At 49.8% G+C, this 18634-nt stretch overlaps 1 protein-coding gene across 1 annotated transcript in view; it reads left to right on the top strand.

The window, feature by feature from the left end:
* TTBK1 (tau tubulin kinase 1) overlaps window positions 1–18634 on the top strand; it is a 127425-nt gene that overhangs the window by 64969 nt on the left and 43822 nt on the right. The window contains exons 6-11 of the mRNA XM_084622731.1: window positions 2784–2849; window positions 6043–6135; window positions 7127–7252; window positions 10837–10991; window positions 12943–13162; window positions 17727–17902. Coding sequence (XP_084478857.1) covers window positions 2784–2849; window positions 6043–6135; window positions 7127–7252; window positions 10837–10991; window positions 12943–13162; window positions 17727–17902 — 836 coding nt within the window. The remainder of the gene's footprint in view (window positions 1–2783; window positions 2850–6042; window positions 6136–7126; window positions 7253–10836; window positions 10992–12942; window positions 13163–17726; window positions 17903–18634) is intronic.

Genomic DNA, 18634 nt, shown 5'->3' with positions numbered 1-18634 from the left:
AAAATCTGTGAAGAGCAGAGACATGATATAGACTCTGTTTCCCAGAAAGTAACAAATATTGGCCTGAAGAGGTTTGCTGAGAAATTGCTCCAGATATTGAAGGCAGCATTGTTGGGACTTGATTCTGAACAGATTCAACAAATTCAGCTATAGCTGATGAAGTGTGAAAGAAGACAGAAAAATATCTTGTGCTGAACTGCAATGAGATAACTGCAGAATGCATATTCGGAAAGCATTATGACTTGTAAAGCATGAAAGCACAGGTTTAACACCATATCACTTTCCAGCTTATGAAATATTCCCGTGTGTGCCAGCTTCCACTCACAATTTAGGAATCAACACTTGCTCTTGAATACGTAGAAGAGGCTTATGCTGGTAGTTGAGTTCCAGCTACAGTAATTCAACCGCAGGCCAAATCTACATTTCAGAAAGTCATGTTCTCCAATGAAGTACTGAAAAATGTAACAGCCGCTCACTGGTGGAGGTCTCAAGTAAATTCTCTGGGAGGAACAAGGCTGGATCATGAAAGCAGCATCACAGCTGTTAATTGCTACAGCTTCTTTTGTTGGTGCGGAATGAGTATTTTCATCACTCGGGCTGGTGTGCTCCAGGATTACAAACCTCAGGGAACAGGTGATGCATCCATGTTGGTTTTCCTTCTCAAGCATTTTAATTCTGAAAGCCTTGAAATCACCCTCAGTGAATTGGAATAATGGGACTCAGGTGCATAATAGACTTGTGACTTTTGATCATGGATTTTAGTTATGGTTTCAAATGCCGCATTATACATTCAGTCTGGATAAATCAATAACACAGAATTTGCGAGAATAGATGTATAAAAAAATTCACCGTTTTGAACTTTGATAATGTATTGAAAAGCTAGGCAGATATTCAGTGTTAACACTGAAGTAAATTTGTGGTGAGAAAAATACAAATAGGCATTAAGAGAACATTTTAATATAAAAATACAATCTTAGGTCCTGATCCTGCAAGTACTTATACATATGCATAACTTTAAACATAGGAGCAAAGAGTCCTGTGGCACCTTATAGACTAACAGACGTATTAGAGCATAAGCTTTCGTGGGTGAATACCCACTTTGTCGGATGCATGTAGTGGAAATTTCCAGAGGCAGATATAAATATGCAAGCTTTCATGTATGAACTCCACTGAACTGCCCGTCAGCCAGTCCATCCCTGAGCCTTGAGGACTCACACGTTCTTCCCCTGCTTCAGGCCCAACTCTCACAGCTCTGCAATTCTAGCCCCTCTCCAGGCTGGCCAGGAGGACTGAATAGAATCCTCTTCAGACCAGTCAGCACTGAAGGGAAGTTCGTATCGAGGTATGCAACTGAGTCCTCAGGGCCGACTGCTGCCTCCCAAGTGATGAGAGAATTGAACTGGCATCTCCTTGCACTGCGCTGCTAAGTGCTCCGACCTCTAAGCACCCAGCTGGGCCTGTCTGGAGTTTTTAGGGAGGGATTTTCAAAAGTGCTTGCCTTGGGCTGAACTCTGAGCCCATTTGGGCCATTGCCAACATCCCCCGGTCTAACTCGGCCTCTTGAAAATCCCACCCGTACCCATTATCTTTTTTACATCTGTGAAGCTCCCCATAATCACTTGCCATGTTTCATTATTCTACATAGAATTAGTTCAGAATGATCACATCTTCCACAGGTGAAATTGTGCAGACATGAGAGATCTCTGGAAGCAGCACTCTCAGCCCCGTCAGCAGTGGGAATAGTGATGGATGCAAGGAGCAGTGCTGACTTGGTCTCAAGACCACTGTATCCATCTTCTGGGGTGGGGAAGGGTACTTGAGGGGTGAGAGTAAAGAAAGGGAGAACAAAGGCTCCAAGGGGGACTCAGAGGAGCCTTGGAAAATAGGTGAACACTAGAAGGTTTTCCACTTGTTAACTCTTAGCATGTAGCTTCCATGTTGGTGCCTGTTCAGAGGTAGGGGAGAGGTTTTGACAGCACCTGCCTTGGGAACTGGGAAGTTCTCAGACACCATGGAGATGGGAACTGTACAAGTCCCTGGAGGGGTGAAATGAGCAGTTTGAGCACTGGAAGCAGGGCAGGACTGAGATATTAGAGATGAGTGTGACCTCGTGGGTCCAGTGCAGTCCATCGTGTGGGGGCCAGAGCAGGATGCTCTAGTGAGTGACCCCATCACGTGTTCTAGTGGGGCCTGCTTGTCTTCAGGAGATGGAGGAATCGGGCAGCTGGCAGGTAGCATTGGGTGGGGTCTAAGAGGGGTTTGCAGGAGGGTTGTGAATGGGAGGGGGGATTGGAGGGGATGCTGCAGGGAGGTAACATGCCAGATCAGCACCTGCATCTATCCAGCGGCGGTATCAGAATAGCAAACCACTGGGCTGGCCCTCAGGCGCTGCCTTGGATTTAGCTTACCCACACTGCCCCATTATCAGTTTGTACTCAAAGGAAGGATTGCTTTTGGGCTCCTGCACTTGCTTTCTGCTCAAACTAAAATTTGGTTATGAAGGTACAAACCTGGGTGATGCTGACAGCTTTGCTGCCCGGAGCGACTTTACTGATCACTGTCCCCTTAGCGCAGAAGGAGTTTTTCAGGGAAATGTAGGACTAAGGCACATGTTGTCTGTTTATATGGCCACTTGATCACAGGGAAGGGCATTAAGAAGAGATCTGCAGCTTTCAGGTTTGTATGGCCCCAGGGTAGAGCTGGGAAGTCTTTAGGAATTTGCTGCACTCTGGCTTCTCCAACGCCCTGCTTTGTTTCTGAGATTATTTATTGTCTCCCATCAGCCTCGCAATGTTGCTGGGTTTCGGGGAACAGTCCGCTATGCTTCCGTGAATGCACACAAAAACCGAGTGAGTATCTCCATTTCTTAGGGGTTAAAAGAGAAGGGTTTTTTCCACCCCTGCAGCCACGAAGGGTATGTCTACACTACAATAAAAGATCAGTGGCATGGTCATGGCTGGCTCGAGGCAGCTGACTCTGGTTGTGGGGCTCAAAATTGCAGTGCAGACATTTGGCTCAGGCTGGAGTACAGACTTTGAAACCCCACGAGGGGGGTGTATGGCAGAGCTCGGACTCCAGCTCGAGCCCGACTGTCTACACAGCAATTTTTAGCCCTGCATCACGAACCTGAGTCAACTGGCCTGGGCTCTGAGACTCGATGCTGTGGGCTTTTTATTGCCATGTAGACACAGAGTAGCTCTGTAGCTGCGGGAGGGGTCCGCTGATGTGAGTTGCTTGTTGCCTACAGCAAGCTGATGTGTCAAATAACTCCAGTGGAGGTGGAAGGCTATTGATTGTATGTGTAAAAATATGAGCTAGTCATTGGCTTTTCTCTCATCGCCTGTCTAATATTTGGCAGTTACCATATTTGCTGCTGCTATTAAGAAAAAATAAAATACAAGAGAAACAGAAAGCCATGTCCTTGTGTGGCTCCTTGCCATGGGCCCACCACCCGAGGGCCCTAGCAGCATGCTGGCCGTGGGAAGGCTGTGGCTCATGGCAGCCTAGCCCTGGTGACATGGGTAACTCAGAACAAATCCTAGATTTTTTTCCTCCGAAGAGGGATGTTACTTCTGCAAAATATTTGGCCTGTTTTGCCCCAGTTTCCCCAGATGTCTGGCCTTCCCCCTCTCATCTAATATTTGTAAATATGTAAGCAGTATTTCCTGTCTGTATGGTAAAGTTCTTCTGATGCTTAGATTATGGAACTAAAGTTCCTGCCAGAAGAAAAGGTTTTATGAGCTCTGACCCTTCACTCCCCTCTGCCCAATCTCATCCTTCCCTCCAGCCTTTTTGCATCCCAAGTGATGTGGCTTTTAGGAGGTGATTTGGAAATGCATATGTGTAGTTACTGTAAGTGGTAAAACATTGATAGTCACTTTTAATCTTCACTGGGCTTCCCAGACAGCTAATTAGCCCCTACTGGTCGCCCTAAAAATAGGCAGATCAGTGTTATCCTCTCTTACAAATGAGGATGCTGACACCCGAGAGGCTAAGTGGCTAGCTCAAGGTCACATAAAGAGTCAGTGTCAGAAATGGGATTAGTAATCAGGCTTCTAGGCCGGGAGGTGCATCGTGTTTTGCAGATCCCCAGCAAATGGCCTGCAGACGGCTGATGGTCGAGAGGCCCCAGTTTGGGAACTCCTGCACTAGAGCACGCTTCCCTCCAGACCTTTATTTCTAGATCCACTGCTAGTTTATATTGTGCGTGATGAGTAAGGCTAAGATTCAGTCATGGGTATTTTTAGTAAAAGTCATGGACAGGTCACGGGCAATAAACAAAAATTCACGGCCCGTGACCTGTTCATGACTTTTACTATAAATACCCATGACTGAATCTTAGCTGCTCCGGGGGCCCTCCGGGAGCCAAACGGTGATCCCTGCTCTAGCGGTGGGGGCTGACTACCCCCGGCCTCCAACTGCTCCAAGGTCCCCTGAGCCACTGCTCCGATGGCCTCCAGAATGGCCCCCGGGACTGCTGCTCCGGGGCTGCCCCTGGAATCACTGCTGCTCTGGCGGCCCCCAGGGCCAGCCACATTGGCCACTGCTTGGGCGGTCCCCGGGCCAGCTGCCTGGTGCCACCCAAGCAACTGCCGGTGCAGCTGGCTCTGGGCCCACCCCAGTGGCTGGCTCTGGGGCCACCCCAGCAACAGCCGATGCCAGCTTCTGGGGCTGCCCTTGGGTCAGCCGCACCGGCCACTGTAGACTTGCAGCCATAATGATGAGAAGTGCTTCTAATGGTGGCCATTTTCAGCCCCCGGTGCTGAAAGCAGTGGGTAGGGACTTCTTTAGACAGTGAAATCTCCTTAGTGGTTAACATTTGAGTTCCCATCAAACACGGTATATTGATCCCCCTGGATTATAGTTATCCTCTAGGGAATTCTCCTCTCAATGCTTATTACAGCTGGCACTGGCTGTGCTGGCTGTAGCTAAGTTTGCCTGACACATTCTATTACAAGATCCTGGTTCCAGTTATTTGTGCCTTTGCCAGACTAACTGTTTGGGCTGAAATTTTCCATGGCTGCCTCAGTTTGAGCTTTGGAGCAGGGACTTGAAATTTGGCAGAGCGGGCCTCCTAGGTGTCAGAAATGTGCCCTTTGCCATCCCTGTGCCGATCTGTCTAAATCTGGGCTCATTCAGGATGACTTGGTCCCAGGATGGCTGGTGCTCTGGGGGTGGATTAGGGCTGTGTCTGTCAGACCACTGTCCCACGTGTTGCAGAAGTTTGAAAGTGTGTGGTAAGTGGAGCAGTTGAATGCCACGCTGGACTTTCTCCCTGTTTTCTGGGTACACGCCTAGGGTCAGATTTACACGAGCACTGAGCACTCTCAGCTGAAGTCATTGGGAGCAGTGCTTGAATATATAAAGTACTGTGCAATGCAAAATACTCAGACCAATCAGCGCTAGGCATCTCATACTGGGCACTCAAAATTAATGGGCACATTTGACAATTTTGGCTTTAAACCCCATGCCTCAGTTCCCCCTCTGTAAAATGAGGATAACCCTGCCTCACCTTCAGGGAGATGTGAGGATAAATTCATTAACCATTTGGGAAGCGCTTAGTTACTGTAGTAATGAGTGTCGCAGACAAGCCACTGAGAGAATTAATTCTGCATTCAGAGCAAGGTTTGAATAGTGTGGGGTGAACAAGGGTGGGATCCACACACTGAAGAATGGGGGAAAAAGAAGTATTGAACAGCTCCCCATGCAGTGAGCATCATCCATTCTGTGCACTGCCTGATGTAGGGTCCCGTGGAAAAAATAGTCTATGATTGTGTAATTACATGCATACGCACAAGGGGTACACAAGTTAAGCTTGCATGGACAACCTTATTCCCTGAGGTCTGGGCGCTTGACTGTACAACCTGAATAATAGTTACCCTAGTTTCATGAAGTGTCCTGAGAATGGAAGTGACACATTCCCAGGGTGGTGTTCACTCCGCTTGACACGCCGTGGTGTCTCCCACACAGCAGAAAAGATGCTGTTTGGCTGTTAGGGCTTGGAGCCTCGTATTTGCTTTACTTTGTCTTCCTTTTCTCCAGGAGATGGGTCGACATGATGACCTGTGGTCCCTCTTTTACATGTTAGTGGAGTTTGCAGTTGGTCAGCTGCCATGGCGCAAGATCAAAGATAAGGTAGGAAACATGGTGACTAAGGTGTAGTGGGTGACGGGGGTAAACTCTGTCCAGCAGCTGTTCCACTCCCCTTTCCTGCACCTCAGCACAGATCAGAGGCTGTTTTCCAGGGCTTTTCAGAAAGCAGTAGGCAGAGTCAAGCCCCTGGGCTGTTGCACTGAAACCTTGGGTCTAGGTGTCAGGAAGAACTTTCCGCCTGTCTCCAAGAGAGCGCACCCCCCACAGCTGCTGAGTAAACGAACATTTACATTGAATGCACACTCCACCTCACTGCAGCAATGTTTGGAATACTCTTAAATCCTGTTCAAACCTAGGCTGCTAACTAGTAAATCTACCAGTGTATTCCCACAGCGCCTCTTGCCGCTTCCCTAGCTACGTGCATGGGATGAAAGCTGCCTTGTAACATCAGCATCGCCAGTTCGGCTGTACTTTAGCGCACACAAAAATACTTCCTTCCCCCCCTCTGATCTCCTGTCAGAGATGATTTTCTCAGTCTGTAACGTGGCCTAAAATGCAATGTGTGTCACCTGGATTGCTTCCGCGCTGGAAATGAATGGTGCTGTCTCAGCTTGTCTGCCTTCACTGACCACCTCAGCCCTGTCTGCTGGCCCATCGTGTCTGTCCTGTGTTGATGAACTGACTGGTTCCTTCCTGCCAGCCAGCTTCCCAGGAAGCGCTAAATGGGAGCGTTGGTCAGCAAGTCAGATTGAGTCCACGGGAGTAAAACAGACCATCCAGGTGTTCCTGAAAGATCCCCCTGGGGGAGGGAAGAGCCAGAGAGCAGCCGCCCCTACTTCCAGGAGTCTCCACTGAAGGGGCAGCTCCCAAGAGGTGTCCAAGCTTCCCTGCATCAGCAGATCAGCCTCACTTTGCTAGGGAGTGTGTGTAAGCCAGACCATGAGGGCCCCCTGCAGATGGGCTACTGCTGAGGGGTTAGGAGGGTGCAGCCAGGAGAACGATGGTGGGATCTGGTGTATTTCCCTTTCTACAGGAGCAAGTTGGCATGATCAAAGAGAAGTATGAACATCGAATGCTGCTAAAACACATGCCATCTGAATTCCACCTCTTCCTGGATCACATTGCGAACCTGGACTACTTCACCAAGCCCGATTATCAGGTAAGAGACTGGCCTTGTGGAGGGCCTGGTGCATGTCATTGGAGAGGGATGCTTTGATTTCACAGGTGGAGAGGCCATTCCTGCGAAGCCAGAGAGAGGCCGGGCCACAGGGTGGTTTGTCAGTTCCAAGTTCTTTCCTCTCTCCCCCCTCACCCCACCCCATCAAACAAAAAGCCCCGACCTCTGATGCAGACAGACCCATCGCTATGAACCTTGGTGGCGTGAGAGTTGTTTGAACTTTCTCAGCAGTCTTTTAAAGGCAATTAAAACATCCCTTCTACATGGCATAGTTAGAGTCGGGCCCATAGGGTGCATAATCACCCTGGAAATCACCCTCTTGGAAAATCCAGGTTATGTTCCTCAAGCAGCTGTGTCTGAGCTAAGCATGTTCACATGTCTTCTGCCAGTAGCTGGCTACTCTGCATATGTGTGTCTTCCTTCCAAGTCCCATGGGCCCGGCCTGCAGAATGAGCCCCACTGCACAATCCTGCCAGGCAGTTATGCACACATCTGGTCTGCAGGAGAGCTGAACTCCAGGTTCTAGGGATGCAGCAGCAAACCAGTTGCATGGTTTAATTTAAAACATGCACCCTTTCTTTTCGTAGCTTTTAAGACGTTTTAGGCAGCCGGTGGGGACAGGGACAGCTTTGGGAAGCAATGTCTGATGCTGTCTCTGTAACATTTATTTCCTGTTCTTGGCACCATTCTTAGAAAGTAAGGGAAAACTAATCTGTCGTTTAGGCCTTGGCTACATTGGAAAGTTGTACCAGTTTAACTTAAATCATTTTTGAAGCTTATTTAATTAAACCAAAGCAAACCCCTCGGTTTAGCTTAATCCTGTTCCCAACCAGCTTAACCTAAACCAGAAAAGGCCACTCGTTATGGAAATGAGTGCAGCCACACAGGGGATTGCACCAATTTAACTAAATTGGTTTAAATTCAGGTTAAATTGGTGCAACTTGCCCATGTGGACAGGGCCTTGTTGAAGTTTCCCAGATAGTGGCAGAGTGCAGGAGGCACCCTCTGTTAAGAGACTTGTCCGTCAGAAGTAATTTAGCAATGAGAAGTCCTGGTAACCTGAAATGGTTTGCAGATTTCCACAGAGCTTGTGATTATAGCTGCTTGAAAACCAAGAGTGGTTTCGTGGCACAGCTAGTCCTAAACCTCCAATTATATGAGTTCAGTGCAGCTATGCTTCTACCAGAAAAAAGAGAGGAAAGAAAGTGAGGAGAAGCTGTAGCCTGCTAGCATGGTGGAACAGGAGCCATAGAAAAGTCACATGCTGCATCAATAATACATACTGATGACAGCATTATGGCACAGCTCAGGAGTCCAGCTGTGAGAGAGGTGGTTAGAGTCTCCGTAGCAAAGCTACGCAGAACTGGTGGAGATGCCCCAGGATGTGAAGGTTTCCTAAGTGATCGATGCAAGGGCATGGACTGGTGGACTGCAGAGATCCTTTCTAACGCCGCTCTCCGTGACCTGGCACTTGTCCAGCTCCTCAGTCTGGCCGTTTTTAATGCTTCCTACGTACAGCCCCTTCCATGTTCCGTCTTCATCAGAACTTTGTTCTGTCAATATTTACAAAGCACCTACCACCGACGTGCCGAGTGAGCTACCAGACTCGCGTCTGTGCTGCCTGCTTGCACGCTGCTTTCAGTCACGAAGAGTGCTCCGTTCTGTGGCAGAAGCTGCAGAGGAATATTGCTAACGTGGCACTTCACCCCCATGTCCTCTTGGACCTACTGGCTTGTGTCAAGAAGGTCCCAGTAGGAGCTCCTCTCTGGTTAAGGTGAATTCGCATGCAATAAGCAATATGTATTCAGCTCTGCCCTCCCCTCCAGAGGTGGGGATGCTAAATCCCTGAACTCCAACGGTGCAAAACCTCACCAACTTGACCCTGCCTCTCTGGTCCCTACCCTCAGGTGTCCCCTGGGGGACTGGCAGGACCTTAGCCCTCCCTCAGCCTTGCTGCTTCTCACAGAACACCCAGGGCAACAACAAGCCCTGCATAGAGCACAGCAAGGGGTCGGTGGGCTGTGTGGATGGAGTGCAGAGCTGAGCTGTGCTGGGCACAGAGAGGGTGGCAGGTCTGTTTAGGGGTACTGTGATGTCCCCAGTTGCTATTTCCATCCCCACAGGGGCAGAGTTAAGGGGGTGTGGTTGGTGCTGGCAGACCCAGGGGTTGAACCAAGTCCTCATCCAGAGTGTTAATCGCAGTCCATCCTGGTGCTCTGGCAGCGGGTGGGCTCCCCACACTGACCACAGACTGCTGAGCGCCCCCAGCCCCTGCAGTGTAATTGACTCACCCAGCACCAGGTGAGCAGGCTGCGGCAGAGCCCAGACCAAACCCCAGGTGTCCAGGCCTCCATCCATTGCCTTACAGAGACCATCCTTCCCCCTCCTGCAGCCGCTGTCTCACTCCATGCACTGAGCTGCCATCGTGGGTGACTTCTTGCTAGGGCAATTCAGCACTGCGTCTTACCTGCTGTGGGCAGCAGAGTCCGCGACGTGCATTCAGCCCCCTTACTTCTGTAGGCAGGGCAGCTGAGTGACTGCGCCTTGGGCTGCTGTGTGGGAGACCTGGGGTCTCGGCCCAGCTCTGCCAGCAAGCACGTTTCCTTTTCGATGAGCTGAAAATGAGGGATTTTCCCCCTTGGAGGGTAGGGCTGAAGGTCTTGGTTAATATTAAGCGTACAGCAGTACTAACACCAGTCAGCGGAAGAGAAGACTTGCACTCATATCTGTCTAGCTCCTAGGCCAGGTCACTTTCCCCTCGGTGACTGGATAGGTTGTATGGCAGGGCTCTCTCTCAAGAGTCTGTACTCCGTGCTGGTGTTCCATGCATTGCTCCTCCGCAGCCCGCCATACCACTCCAGAGAATCACCTACAAAGTCCAGGAACTTTGGAATGATCAAGTTCTGGAGCTGGTTCTTGCTGCTAGGCACTAGATCTCAGCTGGGGCATGCCCACGATATTAGTTTTATATGGGTCTTACCCATTATTTTCCCCTATCTCCACTCAAAAAAGCATGATAAAAAGTTACAATTTGTAAAAAGGTCATGTTTGTCAGAGCTGTGTCTCATGAGATACTTTACCAAATGACCCCATGTGTGCCCCATAAACTCCACCTGGGGCCCTAACTGGGCATTCCCATTTCCAGGCTGATCTGAGAGGGGACGTGGCTTTTAGAACAGGCTGAAAGTACAGCTTTCACGAGATAGGCTGATAGAACCTTAGCTACGGTGCAGCTATGCGAAGCCCTGCCATACGGGAGAAAGAGGTATCCACTGGAGCTGGTCAGAAGATTTTCATCAACAGTTTTCTGGCAGAAAATGTTTGACAAATGCAGAATTTTTAATAAAATCATTTCCTCTGTGTGTGGGGGAGGGAAGGTGGGCGAGAGAAATAAAAAAAATAGTTTCCAAAAGACAATTCCAAAACACATTTCAAAATGTCAGAAATCCCCATGAAATGGAAATTGTGAGTTTGGACAAGCTCCGTGCTTCAGGCATTCTTTAAGGCAGCTGTCAGCTGTTACAGATCCTCTACCTCCCTCCTTGTTGCTACGTTTATTCTTCTAGCTGATCATGTCGGTGTTTGAGAACAGCATGAAGGAACGAGGCATTACTGAGAATGAGGCCTTCGACTGGGAAAAAGCTGGAACGGACATTTTATTGTCTACAAGCACCTCCACACCACCACAGCAGAACACCAGGCAGACAGCAGCCATGTTTGGGTGAGTGTTATCATAGAATCATAGAATATCAGGGTTGGAAGGGACCCCAGAAGGTCATCTAGTCCAACCCCCTGCTTGAAGCAGGACCAATTCCCAGTTAAATCATCCCAGCCAGGGCTTTGTCAAGCCTGACCTTAAAAACCTCTAAGGAAGGAGATTCTACCACCTCCCTAGGTAACGCATTCCAGTGTTTCACCACCCTCTTAGTGGAAAAGTTTTTCCTAATATCCAATCTAAACCTCCCCCACTGCAACTTGAGACCATTACTCCTCGTTCTGTCATCTGCTACCATTGAGAACAGTCTAGAGCCATCCTCTTTGGAACCCCCTTTTAGGTAGTTGAAAGCAGCTATCAAATCCCCCCTCATTCTTCTCTTCTGCAGGCTAAACAATCCCAGCTCCCTCAGCCTCTCCTCATAAGTCATGTGTTCCAGACCCCTAATCATTTTTGTTGCCCTTCGCTGGACTCTCTCCAATTTATCCACATGGTCACACCTGTCACGCTGTCAGCAGGTGCTGGGCCAAGGGAGAGTCACTGGAAGGAACACTGGCCGTGATTGCCCTGGACAATAGGATTAGGTACAGAAGTGTTGTTCATTTTGCTGTAGAGATGAAGTGTGTGTAATACGGTGTGCCTAAGTCACCGGATCGCACCTGGATCCTGAGCATTTGTCTTCTTGTTGTCACCTTGTACTGGGAACGCTCCCCTGCTTACGCTTTTACATCAGGAGGGTGCTGCACATGATGTGGTGCACGGTCCCTGGTGCTCGCCAGCGGGGTCCACACGCCAGTGCGTGTTACACGGTCCCTGGTGCTCGCCGGTGGGGTCCGTGACCCTGGGACAAAGAGCTATTTAGATATTTAAAAATGGCCTGGAAAAAACTCCTCTGACAGGAGATTGAAAAGATTGGGATTGCCTGTTTTAGCGAGGTGGTGAATCAGAGGGGCTGTGACAACAGTCGACAGAGCAATGAAGGGCTCAGAAAAGGGAGAGTGTGACGTTCTCTTCTCCCTGCCTCACAGCGTTAGGATAGGGGACAGTCAGTGAAATTGAAAGGTGGCAAATTCATGATGGATAAAAGGAAATGGTTTTTCACAGGATGTGTGATTAACCTCGAACAACTCCTCACAGGAAGTCGCAGAGGCTGGAAGATTGTCAGATGATGAAAGAGAATCCAATCTCTTTCATCATCTGGGTGGCAAGAGTATCTAGCGTTCTAACAGCGAGTGCTAACACGTTCTGGCAGGGATATTAAATCTTGTATTCCAGGGTTTAAACCAATCTCTACCTGTTAGAGATCAGGATAAAACCTAATGTGGGGGTAGATTAACCCACATCTGCCTCCTCAGGATTCCTTCGCCTTCTGCTGGATCATCGGTAGCGACCCACGTCCAAGATAGGAGACTGGAGTAGGGGACCCTGAGTCGGTCCTGTCTGACACTTGCGTGGAATAGACACATGCGGGTGGGATGTTTAGAATCTTCTGAGTGGTTTAGCAGCACAATCCAAGGGGAGGCAACTGGAATTTTCTCTGAAGTCGCCTAGGTGCTTGTGAGAGTCCTGGCATAAATGGATGATGAGCACATGCTCTTTCCCACTGGGTAGGACAACATGGGTAAAGTTTATGGAGCCCTGTCGGCTTAGGGCTAGGTGGACTCTTCCCCTACAGCCGGCTGTTCCCTAATTGTCCAGCACCTTCTCTGAAGCAGGGGTTGTCAGCCTGGAGGTCTGTGAGACGCCCTTCCTTTGTTTGTGGCTAGAGGGGAAGAGGTTTGTGAACTTGTTGGGGCATGGGCTGCTGGCCTGGGAAAGGTTGCGACCCCTGATGCAGTTAGCCTAGCAGCTCCTACATATGGTGGGGGTGCTGAGGCAGGTCCAGGGTGCAGGATATATAAGGGTCCTGGTTCTCTATGTGATCAGTATTGTTGTCCTGTCTTGATGTCCCCCTTAGGGTGGTTAACGTCACTCCAGTTCCTGGGGATTTGCTGCGTGAGAACACTGAAGATGTCCTGCAGGGTGAACACTTGAGCGACCAAGAGAATGCTCCTCCAATCCTGCCAGGCCGGCCAGTGGAAGGGCTGGGCCAGCCTCCTAACATTGCCTTCAACGAGACCGAGGTTTGGGAAGAGACAGACGTGAACCGCAACAAACTCAGGATCAGCATCAGCAAAGTAAGGAACCTTCCTCTTGTCTGGCAGTGAGGTGTGCGTGCCCAACTCAGGCCGTAGATTTAAAACCAGAAGGGACCATTGTGACCATCTAGTCTGACCTCCTGTATAACACAGGCCAGAGAACCTCACCCAGTGTCTGCTGCGCTGAGGGAATTCTTTCTCCTTGCTACAGGAGTGATGCTGTCCAGCTCAAAAACTTGTGGTTGAGCTAATGTGTGTCTTTGAGCCATCCCAGCTCAATATAAGGACGCTACGCTTTGGAAAATTTGCCCCATCCCTTGGGAAGCTGCTTTAGTATGAGACATCTTCTTCATATGTAGGTACTTATAAACCAAGATCAAATCACCTCTTTATCTTCTCTTGGATAAGGTACAAGGCTTGGGCTCCATAAGTTTCTCACTGCTAGGCAGGTTTTCCACACCTCAAATCTTCCTTGTAGCTTCTCTCTGAATTGCACTTCGAATTTTTCAGCATCCCTTTTGATATGTAGAAACCGGAAATGGGCACCGTTTCTGGCAATGGTCTCACCAGTGACTACTTATACAGAGGTAATATCGCCTCCCTACTTGCACCCAATATTTCTTCATGTTAGCCTTATGCCACAGCATTGCACTGGGAAGTCATGTCCACTTGGTTTTCCCCAGGATCCCAAAGACCTTTAATCACTGCTTCCCCAGACAGAGCCCCTATCCAGTACATGTGACCTGCATTCACTGCTTCTAGATGAATGAGCTCAAATTTGGTTGTTTAAAAACACTTATTACTTGATAGCTGCCATCTCATAGATTCATAGATATTAAGGTCAGAAGGGACCATTATGATCATCTAATCCAACCTCCTGCACCATGCAGGTCACAGAATCTCACCCACCCACTCCTGCGATAAACCTCTCACCTATGTCTGAGCTATTGAAGTCCTCAAATCATGGTTTAAAGACTTCAAGGAGCAGAGAATCCTCCAGCAAGTGATCCGTGCCCCATGCACAGAGGAAGGTGAAAAACCTCCATGGTCTTTTCCCATCTGCCCTGGAGGAAAATTCCTTCCCAATACCAAATATGGCGATCAGCTAAACCTTGAGCATATGGGCAAGATTCACCAGCCAGATACCCAGGAAAGAATTCTCTGTAGTAACTCAGATCCCACCCCATCTCATCAAGTGGTCCAGATCACTTTGTGTCAGTGACCTGTTCCCATCATGATTTACCAACCCACCAATCTTTCGTCATCTGTTCATTACTAAGGTTTTTATATTTTCTTCCAGATCATTAATAAAAATGCCAAATATTTTTGGATCAAGGACCAAGAACTGCAGGACCCCACTAGAAACACTCTCATTGGATGATGATTCCACATTAAGAGTTAGGTTTGAGACCTGTCAGCCAGTTTGAAACCCATTTCACATGTGCCACACTGATTTTTAGTGCTAATTTTTTAATCGGAGCGTCATGTGGTACTAAGTCCAAGTGTATAACATCAAAATGGTTATCTTTATCAACTGGACTTGTGATCTTGTCAAAGAATGATATCAAGTTCATTTGACAAGTCCTATTTTCCATGAAGGCCTGTTGATTGACATGGACTATATTCCCATCCTTTAGGTCTTTGTGGATTGAGACTTATATCAACCTTTTCATGGCTCTGACTGGAATCTGTGGCAGGCTAACCACCCTGTCGCTACCCGGGTCATTCCGTGCATGCCTTTTATATATTGGCATGGCATTAGCATTCTTCCAGGCCTCTGGAGCTACTTAGTATTCCAGGATTTATTAAAAATTAACATCACTAGTCTGGAGAGCGTCACAGCCAACTCATTTTAAACTCTTGGATGCAAGTATTGTGAGCTGGCATGTTTCCTTTAGAGACTGGTGTGTAGCAGAGACAGGATCATACACTAGAATGGGGAAGCTTTGTTTCCATCCTGTCTTACCTTCTTACTTCCATATTGTGGAAACCATATTCCATAAAAATCAGTAACTCCTGGTTCTAAAAGTCACCTCAGCTTTTTCTGTTCTTAAGAGCCACCAAATATACTGCAGTTTTTCCTTCAGGCCTGAGATACCCCTCAGAGACCCTGGCACAGAAAATCCACTTGTGGTTTTCCTTGCGGGTGCTCATTTTGGCTCATGCAGGAGTTATGTCATATTGTTAGTGTTGGAGCAAGTGCTGCCAGTCTCATTTCCCTCTCTGGTCTGCTCCAGTTGGCAGCCGTAGGCATTCCTTCCCAATGGTTTCTTTTACTCGCCATTCTCTGCATTCCCCCTGGATGGTACATACAAGGTACTGGGCCTGGGAAACTCGGCTTCCCCGTCATGCCAGTCTGGGTTCCTTCAGAGATAGATGTGAGTTACACCAGGAGCCTTCATGTCAGAGAGGGCATTCAGACCTCCTTTCTGCACAGTATTGGTCCATCTTGACAGTGCTGAATGCCAGGGCACTGGTGAGCTATGCCATAAGGTCACCCACAGATAAGAGAGGTCTCTTCAGGAGCCAAAGTCTGACCAGGGTGACCCTCCCTCTGTCTGAGAGGGCTGTTGCTTCTTGCCAGTTTCCAGGAGAAGCAGCTGAGGGCCTCCTGCAGGTGCTGAGCATCTGGCGCTCCCAGGGACTTCAACAAAAGTTGTGGTTGCTTGGCACCAAGCCGGGCTGGGGGCTTAGCATCCTGCCCCGGGAAACTCCGGCCTCTCCTTTTTTTCTGTCCGAGAACTTAAGAGCGGCCACACTGGGTCAGGCCAAAGTCCGGTAGCCCATCGAGCCCAGTCTCCTGTCTTCCGACAGTGGCCAAGGCCAGGTGCCCCAGAGGGAATGAAGAGAACAGGGAATCAGAGCTGCAGCGAATCCCGCTTGGCAGATGAGTCCCGGTCAGCCCCTGGGCCGGAGGAGCTGCTGCTGCTCCATATAAGGAAGCTCCCCGCTCTGTGTACCTGCTTCCAGCCTCAGTCCCAGCCTCCTGTGCTGCTTCAGCACCAGACTGACCGCTGAAAGCTCTCCTTTCTCCGTCGCTGGCCTGCATCACTGCTGACCCTACCACCGTGCTCCTGGGCACCCTGTCCTGCAGCCCTGGGGCTGCTCGGACTCCCCACTCTTGTCCCCGCCCAGTTCAGGCAGCAGCCAGACCGTGCCACTGTTCTCCACATCTCTCAGATCCAACCCTTTCTCGCTCTCCCAGCCAGGCCCGCTGCAGCTCCCCGCTTCACTACTGCAACCACCTGCCTCTGGCCTACCTGCTCCCTTCCAGTCTGTGCAAAACCCTGGGCTGAGATCTGCTTCCCGGCTGGCCAAAGCCTCCCATTGGCCTCCCTTTCTCTGCTGCATCAGGCTCATTGGCCTACAGCCCTTCACTACTCTGCCCCTCTCTAATTATCTGCTCTTGTGTCCACTTCCCTGCACCAGCCAAGGATGCCAGGGTTTCTGCTTCTCTCACAAACACCTTCACACGTTCTACCTTGCCGCCCCTTGTGGAGAGAGCTGCCTCATGGGCTAGCCCACGAAATCACTGCCCTCTCCTCCAGACCTACTTCTCCTGTGATCGCTGCAGGAAATTGCCAGCTGATCCTGGGCAGATGCTCAGCAGGGATGGCGGGTTTGTTATTTGGCTATTCGTTTCACACACCGTCTAAATGATTTCTATCCCATGGCATATGCCCAGGGTCAGGCCTGGCTCTGCACACAGAGTTTGTACCACTATGTCTCTTAGAGGGCTGATTTGTCACTGATGGGGTATACCAGTCCCACCTCAACTGTGGATGCAGTTATGCTGCTAAAAAGGTGCCTTATCCTGATCTGGCTTGTTCCCATGCCTCTACAGAAATAGCGATACCATGTATAAAACGTCATTACCCAGGGTAGCTGCATCCACTCTAGGCGGGGCATTATCTGCTGCACAGTTACAGTAGTAACTCTTGTCCTCCCTCCCCAGTTCCCGCCTGCTTGTTACACTCATGTCTTGTGTCGATGGTAAATTCTGTGGGGCAGGGACCATCTCCTGCTGCCAGCACAACAGGGCCCAGGTCAGGCCTGGGCCCCTGAGCATGGCCAGAAGACCAGGGACTACATAACACCCAGCCCCTGCCAGGAAAGCAGCCCTGGCACAGGAACAGGCTCTGGGCAGCCACACCAGGGTCCAGAGCAGGCTGTGTGACAGAGAGGATTCTCCCTTGCCCACCTCCACTCCCTTAGCTGCTGCAAGAGGTTTTTTTTAAAAGCAAGTTCACCCCAAACACACAAATAGATTAGGTTGAGGAGGTACATGAAGCTCAGCCAGAAAAGACCCTCTTCTTCTGAAGTAAGAGGGTCCACACACGGTGTTATTCCAGTACAGCTGTTCTGCTTTAGACTCACACCCTTCCTTCATGTGGAATAGCTTCCATGTGTGGACAAGCCCCTACGTTCCTCTGAGCACCGCTAGCACAGGCCATGAGAGGACAGCTGGGACTGTATTGTTCTGGAAGGAAGAGACAGGAGAGATTCAAACCCAGAGCGAGCGTCCCAGCTGGTGGGCCGTGCTGGGTTCTCCTCCGTGTCTGCCATCAGCTCCTTGACGTTCTCTGTGTTTTCCCCCATACAGACCCAGTGCATGGTGGAAGAGGAACAAAGAAGTGGTGTCTGCCCTAGCTCCCCTATACGGGCGCCTCCAGACTCCCCTACCACTCAAGTGCGCTCTCCGAGATACCGTCGTGTGAACAGCCCTGAGTCGGAGCGCCTTTCCACTGCCGATGGCAAAGCAGATCTCCACGAGAGAAGGTTTGCTCACACACCACAGCATCCCTTTCTGCTTTGCCCTGGGAAATGAAGGGCAAGCGAGCCCAGTGGCCTCCTGCCCTGCAAGGGGTGTGGCTGGATTTGTTACACATTTTAAAGTATTTTTCATCAGCCTCAGTTTGTCTCTCGCTTTTGGTACGGTTATTGGTATGACAGGCTCTGCCGGGGCTGCCGTCGTAGGCTCCTTCTCTTCTTCGCCCCTCTATAAAACCGCCAAGTCTTTCTTGTGAAGCCTGGAGATGTTTGTGCGGAGGACGCCTGGCTGGTTTGCTAGCTGGTATCTTGCTGTCATTGAGAAACATGCCCTGGGTGATGTCAGCTCTTTTACTCTCAGCACGCTGCTGCTCTCCCAGCTGGAAACTCAGCGGGTCCGAAGGCTGGCAATCTAGGGCCATGCCATTCTTGAGAGTCACAGTAGGAAGATGGCTTCGGGGGGAGAGGTTAGAAGCTCTGGGATGGCAGGACAGGTGTGCAGAGGGGTTGCTGGGAGTTTAGGAACAGGAAGTGGGGATCGGGGTCAGTTGCTGGTGTGGGCAGGGAGTCACAGCTGGAAGGGAAGGAGGTTTGTTTGAAGGAGGCAAAGGTGAGTCCAGCAACTGGAGAGTGTTCACAGCATGTGGATGGCAGCAGGAGGGAGGTGGGAGTGGACCACTATCCACACAAATATGCCCCACCACTCTGAGAGTTAAATGGGACGCACCTAGACTGGGTTTA

The sequence above is a fragment of the Lepidochelys olivacea genome (assembly GCF_965140295.1).
Source record: "Lepidochelys olivacea isolate rLepOli2 genome assembly, chromosome: 3".
Classification (NCBI taxonomy): domain Eukaryota; kingdom Metazoa; phylum Chordata; order Testudines; family Cheloniidae; genus Lepidochelys; species Lepidochelys olivacea.
The sequence above is the reverse complement of the archived record's forward strand: the minus strand, read 5'-3'. Positions and strand labels throughout refer to the sequence as shown.